Below are 12,739 nucleotides of genomic sequence, written 5' to 3' on the forward strand. Positions count from 1 at the left end.
TTAAAAATGCACTTACATCCTTCAAATTAAGCACATTCTCTGCCCATAAAACCTCAAAATGCCAGGAGAAACTGCATAAGATCCATAAAGCAGGCATTCCAAAGCCAACACAACCAACGGAACTCTGGTTTACTATCCTGAGATCCGTCCACAGAAGAAGCCAAAGCTCCCCACCCCACTTACAGGATAGAAGCTTAGTCACAAACCTGATTCATATCACTGTTGTAGAGAGTTACTGAAAGTGACTCAAAATTGAAGTCAAATGTAAGTGTTGTGTAACATTCCACAGAAGACTGAACTGCAGAAACACTTTTTTGTCCGGATGCAAGAAGAGGACCTGTCAGTGGAAAGAAAACAGCTTTACATTTCATTAGAACAGCAAGTTTGAGGTGGTTTTTTGGAGGTTTTCCTTGTTTGTTGCTTTTTCTTCATTTGGGCTTTGTTGTTGTTGTTTTGTTTCTTTTTTAATTAAGACCAGAAAGTCACAAAGGGAGGAAAAGCCCCAAATCTGTGAGATTATTCAGAACATGCCACACTTTCATTTACTCAACATCACTTTGTTCTATTCAATGCATGTAAAGTTACCCACCACAGAGGGGCTTAAGAACCTTGAAAGAAAACTGTCATTAATTTACTGCAGTTCTTGATTCGCTTTAATTAACAACTACAGAAAGTACTGCTCGAGGAGTTTGCACTACTCTTCCTTCCAGTTTTTTCTCATACTGTAGTAAACCAAGTATTGATTGAACAGTAGTTTTTTTACATTGAGAATGTTAAGTTTTGGACACAAATAAAAAGGTTTTTACAAAGGGTTAACAGTATTTCATCAAGAGATATAAGGTGCTTATATTAAGATACTATTCGAATACTAATAACATCCTCAATTGTTATAACTGTGCATAAACATAATTGGTTTGGCTTTCTTTTTCAAACCACATGCAACTTACAAGAGTCATTGCTATACTGCAGAACTATCATATTAAAAAAGATGAATCACAAAAAACACACTACAAAAGCTACAAACATACCTTCACAGAAATCTGATTCACTTGGAACTTTCCCTTTTTTAAGTATTTGTGTATCTTCAATGTTTTCTTGCACAGTATTTGACTGGGAAGAAGCTCCTCCAAGGTTTTCAAGTAAAATTTTCATGACAACAGTTAGATCCTCTTCACTAAGCGCAATCTGTAAAGTGATAAACCCACAATTTCATTTCTAGTGACAGTATTTCTTTTCAACACAGTACACAAATGTTGAGAAGAAACAACATGCTGCTTCCACCATACACAAGCTGTCTAGTCAAAATGATCCTGGCCAAATAACCCTAAATAATTTGCCCATTTTTCCTAAAATACCATTTGTTACTTGTTAGGAACAGAAGTTACAACAAGCACTAACACTCCACATGAGAAACACTTTCCAGTCTTGCAAAAGCTTTTTGCCTGCTAAAAATATGAGTAATTGAGAATCACAAGCACTTCTTAACAATTAAGCAATCCAGAAACATTACCAGATAACATTAATGTCAAGATTTATATTGTATATGCTAAATAAACTGTTATTCAGTAGGCTTTTAAAGAGTTAATGGATCTGAATCCAATTATAAGCATGAAAAAAAATAAGCAGTATGAAGTCACAAGATGCAGTCACTAAACCCATATTACAATGTTCAAATATTTTTTCTACGTTTTCACAGTGCCACGTTCGGCCACAACACACACACAGCAATGAATTAGGACTCATGAACAAGTAAAAGCCCCCCATTTTTACCCACTTACTCTGTATGGTTAATGTAGAGAAAAAGTAAAACCCTCCCTCCGCAAGCATATCAACCCTAATTTTTACCTGTTGTATATTAAAGTTCCACATCTACCCTTCTCATTTCTAATAAATCTAAACACTCAAATAACCTGAACATTACAGATAAAACAACTCAAAATCTGAAATCTAGATTTTAAATGCTAACTCAACAGATGGCCACAAGGAATTTACTGACTGTTGAGTCAAAGGATAGCTCCAACAGACCCTCAGAAAAATTACAATAGGTTTTATTCCATTTGTATGAAATACTCGCTGCTACACCAAAACTATTCATCATACAGTATCAAAACTCTAACAGATCTAGAAATTAGACAGTCAAGCTGGAAGTCTTTTAACGCTGTAATAATTACAAATTGCAACTAGTTCACAAGCTCCTTCACTAGGCTAAATACTATTCTGAGAATACACGTAACTTCTGATACATCTCTGCTTTGCCATGGTATTACCTGCATTGGTTTCAAGTCTCCTTTGATACCAATTGGTGGTGCTTCATGATACCAAGTTGCTGCTAAATTTCTCTGGACCAGTAAAGTCAAACTCACAGGATGCAGAATTTCAGAATCTGGTTGAGAATCTGTGGATATAATGCACCTACAAAAGACAGTGGAAGCAGCAGAGGAAAAGTTTAGTAGCTACAGAATCCCAAATATACTGATCTAGCAGGATTATGGGTACACTTAATTTCATAATTAATAATAATGTGCGCTTACATGCACTTATGTCCAGGTATTCACTTAAGATGAACTCAATTACTGCCCTATTATTCCTTTCTTCCCATGAAGCTTTAGACACTGTGGATATATGCCATTATCTAAAAGCACTCCTAAACTTAGTTGTGGGGTGAGCAAGATAGGTGTTTGGGTTTAATATCTTTTTATCACCTATCATCTTTAAATAATAGAACAATTCTGCACATAGAACATGAGCCTGTTCTCCATACAAACACTTTTCTACTCAGAAGAAAAGCCTGGGTATACCTTGATAACTTCAAATGAGTTAGCTGCACATCCATGTTGTCAATGACTGGAGGAAGCGAAGATTCATCTGAAGACACCAGCTTGAATTCATTCTGAACTCTGATTAAGCCAAGATCAGCTACCAAAGCATTAGATGAAGTTGAGGATTCAGGAACAACTATAACTGGAGCTTTCAGGTTGACATCCATTAAGAGGCGGAAGCTTTTTTTAGCAAAGTCTTTCATGCTGGAAGCAGCCATTTCTGCCGCCTGGACAGTGACTGCAGTTAGGGCTTCTTGTGCCATTTGGAAATTGTTTAAGAAGTTCTGTTGGTAGGTAGTGAAAAAAGTAAGAGTTCTGTGAGAGGAAATAAGCCCTGAAAAAAAGGCAAGACCCAGGCAAAACATAAACTTAAGAGAAGTAATATACCTCTGGCAGAAATATGAACCTTCCTGTTCAACCAGGCAAGTTTCAAACCAGAAAAAGGTTAAAATAATGCACAAGCTAAGACATGGCTTGCTTATTTAGGTTTTAAGATATTAGTAAAGCTAACAGCTTTAGTTCAGTGTTTGTTTTGTCATCCTTTTCCTTATTTGTCATTCTTGCATAAAGCAGTGCAACTTAAGTGACACCTCTTCAGCAAAATAATTCTATAAGCTTGTATAGAGCTCAGGTTACAAGGAGCTGACTGCATTTTATTTTCTTAATAAACTTCTGATGTCAAGAAAAGAACTGAAACTAATGACTTACCAAGAGAGACATAAAGAATTTATGTAGGTAAATTATTTGGATGCAGCCCACTTTCAGAGACATTTTACCATCCACCCTTGACATATCACTGTAGGCTTCCCCGGCAGTAGCATCTGGATAAAGTGATATGTGAAATCTAAACACTTCATCTCCCATTATGGAGACAGCCTAGAAGATTAAGTGTGTATAGTTACTGCTGGCAGACAGTAATCTGTGATAGAATTACTGCTTAGGTTATCAGACAAGAAATGTTTCTACACAAAGATTAATTGCAATTTATGAACAATACTTGGACATACATATGTTAGGCACAAAAGGTTTGTCTCTTTGCACTTGGTTTTCTGTAGCCCATTTTATATTTAACCCATCCTACACAATTAAACACACAAATACAAACATGGTTAGAAAGAAGAATGGAAACATGTTTTGCTACCCTGAGATAAAGGGAATTACCAATGAAACTTTGCTTAACATTTGGTACATTACATAGTACTTAGTATTATACAACACCACAAACCACCTACAGAGCTGTCATTAAACAAAGAACTAGCTAATTTTGTTTAAAGTCCGCACATCACATTACCTTTTTATGGATTGTTTTTGGATCAACATTAGTAATTACTATGTCCTCAAGTCTGGAGAACACCTTAATCTTTTTAGGTTTCATTACTACAGATGCATCCATTCCTGATTTGAGACAAAAGGAAGAAGATAATTTGTTGAAGTGCATTTGTAAAGTCACCAGCTTTTTAAAATAGAAGCATTATTTATTACTGACTATGAAGAACAAGAACAGCTTAGAAACCAGCATTCTACTATGTAACAACCAATGCTAACCTTATTACACATGATAAATTTGCCAGCATAAATCGACTCTAAGAGTGGAGTAAGAATTCCCAACAGCATCTAGTATCTAGCTAGCGAAAAATGGAAGCTTGTGTTATTACATAGTGCCTTAATTTCTTTTGAGTTTACTCCACTTGAAATTGTCTTCTTTTTCCACAAAATATTTTCTTCCCTTGCAGGATTTTTGTTTATTAAAATACTTAATTGCAATCATATCATACAATGACAATACATTCAAACATATACTAAACACATCTACGAAACACTCATGCTAACCTTTCAGAAGTAAATGAATGGAGTGGAACAATGTAACATTTGCTACAGCCAAACAAACTTACCTTGTATTCTAATGTCTGCAATGCTACAAGTCTGATCACACACTGTAATACTGAATGCATTTAGCTTTGCAGTGAGTTTTAGTTCACAGATATCATCATGGGCTGTATTACCAGACACTGGATAGGAAACACAAAAGTCATGTAAGAAGTTCAGAAGAACAGATTATTTGTTTTGTACATACATAAGCTATTCCAAAAGCAACCTGGAGTTATTCCCTAAAAATTACTCTATTTTTCAGTTAATACATGACACAATTCTTCTACGAACACAGTTTTCTTCTGGCACAACAATAGTCACCAACTAACCCAGGCAAAGAGCAATCAAGATGATGTTTTTTGCTCCTTTTTTATACCTAGTTTTCATGCAACAGTATGCAGAATACAGTGTGCATTTCATTATTTCAAACACTATTGCACATGAGGAATGTTCTCTGAATTTCCCAAACAATGCTACAAACATAAGAATCAATCACACAGGACCTGAGAAAACATTCTGAAGTAGATTCCATACAAAAACCTCACACTATTTCAAGGTTACAGTACCAATCGTTAAAAGAAGCACAACAGCCTTGAGTTCAGAACTTCTCTTTGCTTCCCGTAGGCTTAAGAATGTTTATTTTCAGCTACGGAAGCACTCTTTAGAGCCTTTTTCAATTGGAAAGCAACATGGTTGTGACACTGAGGCTTTGGAAAGCCTTTAGTACTGGTCACTGTAATATCATTTATTCAACTTCTATAATAAAGTCACACCACTACCTAGGAATGTTAGATTAAGTAAGGAGAATCTGAAAAAAAAGCAACAGAAAAAAAAAATCAAAAAAAACCAAAAAACAATCTGGTGCCTTTTTTTTTTTTTTTATGAGATTATTTTCTCAAACTGTACTGCAACCACCCAAACCGGTATCCTGAAACCACAGGCTAGATGCTGTTAAGCAACAAAAGCATGGCCTTTCTAACGTCACATTACCTGGTTTAACTGTACTTCCTTTTTCTTGTTCTTTTATTTGAGGCTTGTGGTATGATGTTTTATCAGTACTGGGAAGACCACCTGATGGAATACTGAACGTGAGAAAACTCATGATGGAAAGCAAAGCCTCTGTGTGAAGTACTATATCCAAACATGAAAAGATGACCTAAAATGAGGGCAAGACAGAGTGACACTGTTATTTAGTAGTAGTCTATTGCATAACAACTCAGATTTACTGTCACAGAATTAAGCTTCTATTTCCTCCAAGTTAACACTACACAAGCTCCAGAACAGATGAGGGAGCTATGGAATAGAAGCTTAATATAGCTATAAAGGAACTGTGTCAATCTAAAAATGGATGCTCTGTGTGGTTATGCTTTTTTCAGTAAGCTTAGTTCTGCTGCATTTCATTGTGGACTACTGAGCACTTTGGTTGACATCTCCAGAACCAACCACATGTAGAGATATTTTAGTATGTATGACAGAATGAAACAAGACTCAAAATCTGCAATCAGAACAGAAATTATGTGAGTATCAACTACTCCAGCCAGTACTACTTAGTGAAATCTAACATCTGCTAGCTGACTTCTGGCTCAAAGCAATTCTTGGTAAATGCTGGTTTTACTGGTAACATTAAGGATGTCACTCTCTTGACTCTGAAGTTGTTCAGCCACTTCAAACTCCACATATGGCTGTTAAGAAGTGAACTTCATCCACCACTACTACTTTAAAAGAAACAGTTTAAAAGCAAAATGACCTGAAAATGCTTGTTTGACCTCCCACCGCACATCACAATTTCACTGTTAGAAACTTTCAAGCTCTGGAACACAAAGCCCTCTTTCCACACAGTATCAAGTGTATTACTCTAGAAATAAAACATATCCTACAAGTCTCAGTTAGAAATATGTCCTTATAAATTCTAACTAGCTAAAAATGTAAAGCTTCTAGTTTAAAAAATTAATACAATTGAATACTTCTGTAAAATAATCATCATTATCATCATCATCCTTTTTTCCTCCTGGATTCCTCTTTGAAGTAGTTAAATAAAAAGCAGTAAGCTCTCATAATGAGAGAGTTAGGAGATAGGGTTTGGGTTGGGTTTTTGTTTGTTTCCTGGGGCTTTTTTTCCCCTTAAATAAGAAAACAAGTGAGTAACTAACTAGTTCACACAACTGCTGCTATTTGAGAATCTTAAAGCAAATTACACACAACCAGTACTCACATTGATGTTTTGCTTGGTGCTTCCATAAGTAGTAACAAATTCTGGTCCATCAGCATCTGCCTAACAGAAGAAATGAGAGAGCCCAAGCACACAGTCAGTCTCTATTGAATTTACTGAATTTATTAACTGAATTAATTGAATTTGCCACACACACGCAGGTATAAGGATTATTCCCATTGCAAAAGAAAGCAAAGGGAAGTGATGCATAAACAAGTTCTCTAAATATAGCACATGGTCAGTGCAACCAGAACAGGGTACTTGCAAATGCTCAGTGACATTTTATAACATACATGTTGTAAAAGTTCAACTGGCCAGTTCCAAGATATTCTCTTACCTAGGATGTATTTAAACTGGATCAATTGATGCTTAGTACTCTGTCAGAACGAATTCATTTGTTTCTGCCATTATAGATAAGAAAACTAGTAGCCCACTGGTTCTACAACCTATCAGCTTCCCAAGTTTTTGTGCAGTTTTTGGAAGTTGCTTACCATCTGTAGAGAGCCAACTATCACTTACATAAGCCAAGGCACTCTCAACCTCCTAAATTTCACTAAGGCCCTCATCTGTGTTGTTCACAGAGAACGCATACAAACATTTGGCTTCACCAGTGATTTCAGTAATTGTGTTGACTTGTGAAGCAAGCACTATATGGAAGCAGTGGAGTGTGGAAGTTAAACACAGGCATTTGGAAGAAGACATACATAAGCTTTAGATACAAATCCTACAAGTTTTAAAACCAGCAAAAAAAACAACAAACCCAAACACAGGCCAAGTAGAGAAGCCTTATTTTACTTCCCATATAATCTTAGTTAAAAGGTATTGAAACCTTAATGTATTCCATCTTCAGAAGATGTTCATCTGTCTCACTTGAAGAATTAATAATGCAAAGGGGATCTCCTTTTGAATCTGAAAATGAAGAAATAAAACCATAAATTATTTCCACTAACAAGCTTTATTCCACCTACGGAATACTTCCATGCTAATTCTCAATAATATACTGTTGTTGCTAAAATAGTTCAGGTAAGCATCTCTTTTCACTGAGAAGTTGCAGATTAAGCATTACCTTGTGAACTGCTGCACTGATTTGATTTTATTTTTAATTAAGATAGAAAAATTAACTTTCTTGGTCCTGGAAGAATATTCAAAACTGGAAAGTTATTTGAATTCCTTTAATTAGTTTTTCATTCCTGTATTTACATTTTTCTATTTCTATAGAAATACGTATTATATATTATAAAAATTACTTATTTTTATACTGTATACTTTTCTACTTTGAATACTGGCTATTTCAGTCATTACTTCAATATCCCTTTGAATTGCTACATGACCCATCGAGGAAGCAGGATGGATCTCCAGTGTTATCAGAACTGGTCATAAAGCACAGCTTCAGAAGTTCATCAAAACCCTCCAAAACAGATAGGATACTTCTCAGTAATGACCCTTCCTACTCAGAGCAGGCAACTAACTCAGATTAACTCAAGCTAACTCTAGCAACAGGAGTAAAACAGATTAATTCAATCTAAATGACACAGGACATTTCACTGAGTTAAATCGGAATGTAGCTTTTCGCCCTTTCCCTCTCCCCGAGTTATTATTTATGACTATGCTACCCTCTTGCTACACAAGCTGCCTGCACACACTGCACTGACTGCATTTCAGCTTTTGAGATGACTTACCAGTGATTTCAATGCATCTCATCATAATTTTTTTCAGATATGCTGCTGCTGTCAACTCATGATTTCTAATTTTGGTTTCAGTTCCAAGCTGCAGCACAGTCAGAATATGTAATGGATGTCTCTCTTTCAGAACCTGCTTCATCAAGGTTATTGCAACCTGGAATATGGAAAGGGAAACAAGTTTGCTACCTCAGTAAAGCTGTCCAAATACTATGGCATGCAGTAGTACGTAGGCTTCAAAAGCAGTATTAATCTAGACTAAATCTGGCTAGAGTTTACTTTTGTTGTCCTGGCAGTACACCCTTATCTTATCAAGCTATATGTCAGTTTTGTAATCAGACACTACACAGTGCTACATACAAGGTTTGATTATGGAAATAAGGATTACTACAAATCATACTAGTCTGGAAGGAAGGGCAGCAGGAAACAGCAACATGAGTCTATTTTTGAGTATTTGTTACTACAAAAATAATAATTAAGGCCACAAATGATTCAACATTACAACTCTTAATTTATAGAAGGTTTTAAGCATTACTTGACAAGAATTTTGGAAATGAGAAAAAAACTTTTGTTTCTAAATGTAGCTGAAAATTTAAGTAGAAGTAGATCTAGTTATTAATGAATAATGTTCATTGCAATGCACTTATTTCATAAGGCAATCATCTTCCATTGTCACAGACTAAGAATTGCCTCACCTAACAGTTTACCACATGAGGAATTTAAAGAATTCAGGTTTGTTGATACTTTGTCTGCATCATCAGGTGGCAAACACTTTGTATATTAACAAATCACCATTTTAACAGTAAACATCCAACACAGAGAGTCCACAGACAACATGGACATTGGCAAAAAATTCCATGTGAAGCCTGTGCAAAACCATATTAAAGAAGACTGCAGAGAAGGACTTGGGGGTGCTGGTCGATGAGAAAATGAACATGAGCCGGCAGTGTGCGCTCGCAGCCCAGAAAGCCAACCGTATCCTGGGCTGCATCAAAAGGAGCATGACCAACAGGTCGAAAGACGTGATCCTGCTCCTCTACTCTGCTCTTGTGAGACCTCACCTGGAGTATTGTGTGCAGTTCTGGTGTCCTCAACATAAAAAGGACATGGAACTGCTGGAACAAGTCCAGAGGAGGGCCACGAGGATGATCAGGGGACTGAAGCACCTCCCGTATGAAGACAGGCTGAGGAAGTTGGGGCTGTTCAGCCTGGAGAAGAGAAGGCTGCGTGGGGACCTCATAGCAGCCTTCCAGTATCTGAAGGGGGCCTATAGGGATGCTGGGGAGGGACTCTTCGTCAGGGACTGTAGTGACAGGACAAGGGGTAATGGGTTAAAACTTAAACAGGGGAAGTTTAGATTGGATATAAGGAGGAAATTCTTTCCTGTTAGGGTGGTGAGGCACTGGAATGGGTTGCCCAGGGAGGTTGTGAGTGCTCCACCCCTGGCGGTGTTCAAGGCCAGGTTGGATGAAGCCTTGTGTGGGATGGTTTAGTGTGAGGTGTCCCTGTCCATGGCAGGGGGGTTGGAACTAGATGATCTTGAGGTCCTTTCCAACCCTAACTATTCTATGATTCTAAGACAAAACTGTCCATAAGATACATTAAATGAGACAAGACAAAGCACCACAGGTTAGCCTGTAATATCCCTCAGTCCTACCATTAAAATAAAATTCTTCACAGCCAAAACAGCAATTCTGAAACCTAGAAGCTGCCAAGGGTGCTAGGGATACCCACTGGATAACTACCTGCTCTTTGTTGACAGGTACCTCATCAGCCAATTGCAACTGTAATTCTGCAAAAACAGAAAAAACCCAAAACCTGGGATGCTATCAACTTGCTACCTGTTTACACTCCAGCTATGGAAGAAGTAGTTCTCGTGCCCGTAAAACTTAGGTTTTTTACATTATCTCCTACCCCTCACATAGAATACGTTTCCCTGCTGGCCCTGACTGCCTGGATGATTTCTTATGCATAAGGTATCTTTGTTAATAGATTGCATTTAGCCAGTCCTTCACCTACAACCTAACCTTCAGACTTAATATCCCTAAGGGAAAAATACTAGTTCTAGCTTATTTCAGCTGGTTTGTTAGTAAGAGAATCATACACAGCATAATGAAGGATTAAGGGTAGGAAAGTGCATAACATCTAAAATAAGTCTGGTTTTCCCCATTAGTTGTACTGTCTAGGTTAAATATTCTATAAATATAATCTCACATAATACAGACAAAGAAGACAGCTCACGAAAAAGCTGAAGAATCTGGGTTCTGGGTTTTTGTTTTCTTCCGGTTGCTGTGTACCATATTCTTTAAGCAGTTAAAATGGACTTGGTAGCTCACTACTTATGAGAAATAGACTTGATTCAGCTACTGAAATCATAACAATACAGTTCACAGATGGATACATACCTCTTTGATTTCAAAATTAAGTAGCATATTGACTACATCTTCATTTAATATTCTTTTTGTCTTTTCAGGCAGCATTCCTTCTGGAACACTCTTATCCTGTGTCAAAACAGATTTCTCCATTTCTTTGGTTTTACCTGAAACACCACTGAACTGGTTAACTTTTGAAATGGCCACCACTTGTTCAGCTCAAGAAACACATCCAATTCTTTTATTCATTTAGATGGCTTATGTTCACTTAAAATAAGCTAGCAACATTTCCACAAGCACAGCCTTTAACTTCAGAGCAAGCAAAGGAAACAGAAACACGTTCTGCAACAAGAAAGTTCTGACATCTCAATACCTTGCTAGTTCTGAGACAATTTAGCTAACATGATTACCAACTTTTATCTTGTAATGCTTTCACTTTTTTCAAGAGTTAAAGTATAAATACTGTCCTTGCAAAATTATGACACGTTTATCACTCATACATGAAGCTCTTAGATCTAAGCTTGCTTTCCAGATAATAAACACTTCGCCTTATTCCTGAAAACTAATACACTTAACATTCACAACAACAAAATCCCATTTCTGACCTTCTCTTTGCAGTACTGATTTTGCAGGAGTTAGTTTTCCTTCTGCTTCACCAAGGTTTTCAGTCAACACTTTGAGAAAGACATTCAAATCCTCTTGACTCAATACAACCTACAAAATCGCAGATGACAGTTTGCAATAAAAACATACTGTTCTTTAATATATCACTAACTAGCAAAGCAGAGCAATGTTTCCTGGCAAGCAGAGTGCTTATTTACAGATCTATTGTCAGCTGCATCATCCCTTAATTAAGACAATTAACTTCTTTCAATCCTTTATTGTTGAAGGATTAGGACATTTAGGAGCTTCTAAAGTTAAGTCAATATATATCAATATATATCATATTTGCTTTTAGTATTTTTGTATAATGACATGCTACTTCATGTTAATTAAATTTCAGTTTCACCCAAAATGTATCTGATATTTTCCTTCATAGTACATAAATTGCCAGAGAAAAACTATTTTGAGGTCATTCAAGGGTGACAGAAAGTAACGAAGCTGGAGTCACTAAGGCAAATATTTGCATTAATCTCAACTCCTCTCAAGAAGATACCATTTCAAACAAAAAAGGTAGTGAAAAAGAGACTTGCTCAGAGAACTGGACACAAAAACATTTAAGTTGGTCCTGCCTTCTGGTAAGGGATAACCCAGACTCCTTGACACCCTTTTCAGTTTTCTTATTAGAGTTTTCCCTTCACTTTCTCTCAGTTCCACAAATACACACAGAAGTTTGGGTAGTTTATATAACACTTTAAAACCTCCACATTCACACAGGTAGGTTAAACCTTATCAGCATCCCTAAAATGCAACTTTTGCACCTTTGTGTCCAGAAATAACAAAGTTTAGTCTTGTGTTAAGAATTATCACGAGCTTATCACCACCTTCTTTTCACAAGACTTACATTCATTGTATCCAGATACCCTGTGACCTCCAATACTGGTAATTCACGAAACCAAGCTGCAGATAGATTTCGTTTCACAGACAGGCTTAAATTAATAGGGTGAAGTATCTCAATGTCTGGATGCAATAAACCTGTCTCCATAGTAGTCCTTAAAACAAAGTGGTGGGAACAAAACCAAAACACATGGTGGACAAGTTAGAAGTTGAGTCATATGCTACATTTTCAAAGCAACATCTTAAAATCTCAAATGCGGCATCTCTATAGGCTCCCACAGCTTCCTAAGCAGA

General features: G+C 36.7%; 1 protein-coding gene across 1 annotated transcript in view; it reads right to left on the bottom strand.

Annotated features, from left to right (window-relative positions):
* Positions 1–12,739, bottom strand: part of VPS13C (vacuolar protein sorting 13 homolog C) — an 88,363-nt gene that overhangs the window by 37,681 nt on the left and 37,943 nt on the right. The window contains exons 34-47 of the mRNA XM_065688086.1: positions 12,453–12,600; positions 11,554–11,662; positions 10,982–11,115; positions 8,577–8,733; positions 7,727–7,806; positions 6,901–6,960; positions 5,679–5,844; positions 4,712–4,828; positions 4,111–4,214; positions 3,528–3,695; positions 2,799–3,103; positions 2,268–2,412; positions 1,029–1,185; positions 207–337 (exon numbers count right to left, since the gene is read on the bottom strand). Coding sequence (XP_065544158.1) covers positions 207–337; positions 1,029–1,185; positions 2,268–2,412; positions 2,799–3,103; positions 3,528–3,695; positions 4,111–4,214; positions 4,712–4,828; positions 5,679–5,844; positions 6,901–6,960; positions 7,727–7,806; positions 8,577–8,733; positions 10,982–11,115; positions 11,554–11,662; positions 12,453–12,600 — 1,981 coding nt within the window. The remainder of the gene's footprint in view (positions 1–206; positions 338–1,028; positions 1,186–2,267; positions 2,413–2,798; positions 3,104–3,527; positions 3,696–4,110; positions 4,215–4,711; positions 4,829–5,678; positions 5,845–6,900; positions 6,961–7,726; positions 7,807–8,576; positions 8,734–10,981; positions 11,116–11,553; positions 11,663–12,452; positions 12,601–12,739) is intronic.

Source organism: Lathamus discolor, chromosome 8, assembly GCF_037157495.1.
Source record: "Lathamus discolor isolate bLatDis1 chromosome 8, bLatDis1.hap1, whole genome shotgun sequence".
In the NCBI taxonomy this organism is placed as follows: domain Eukaryota; kingdom Metazoa; phylum Chordata; class Aves; order Psittaciformes; family Psittacidae; genus Lathamus; species Lathamus discolor.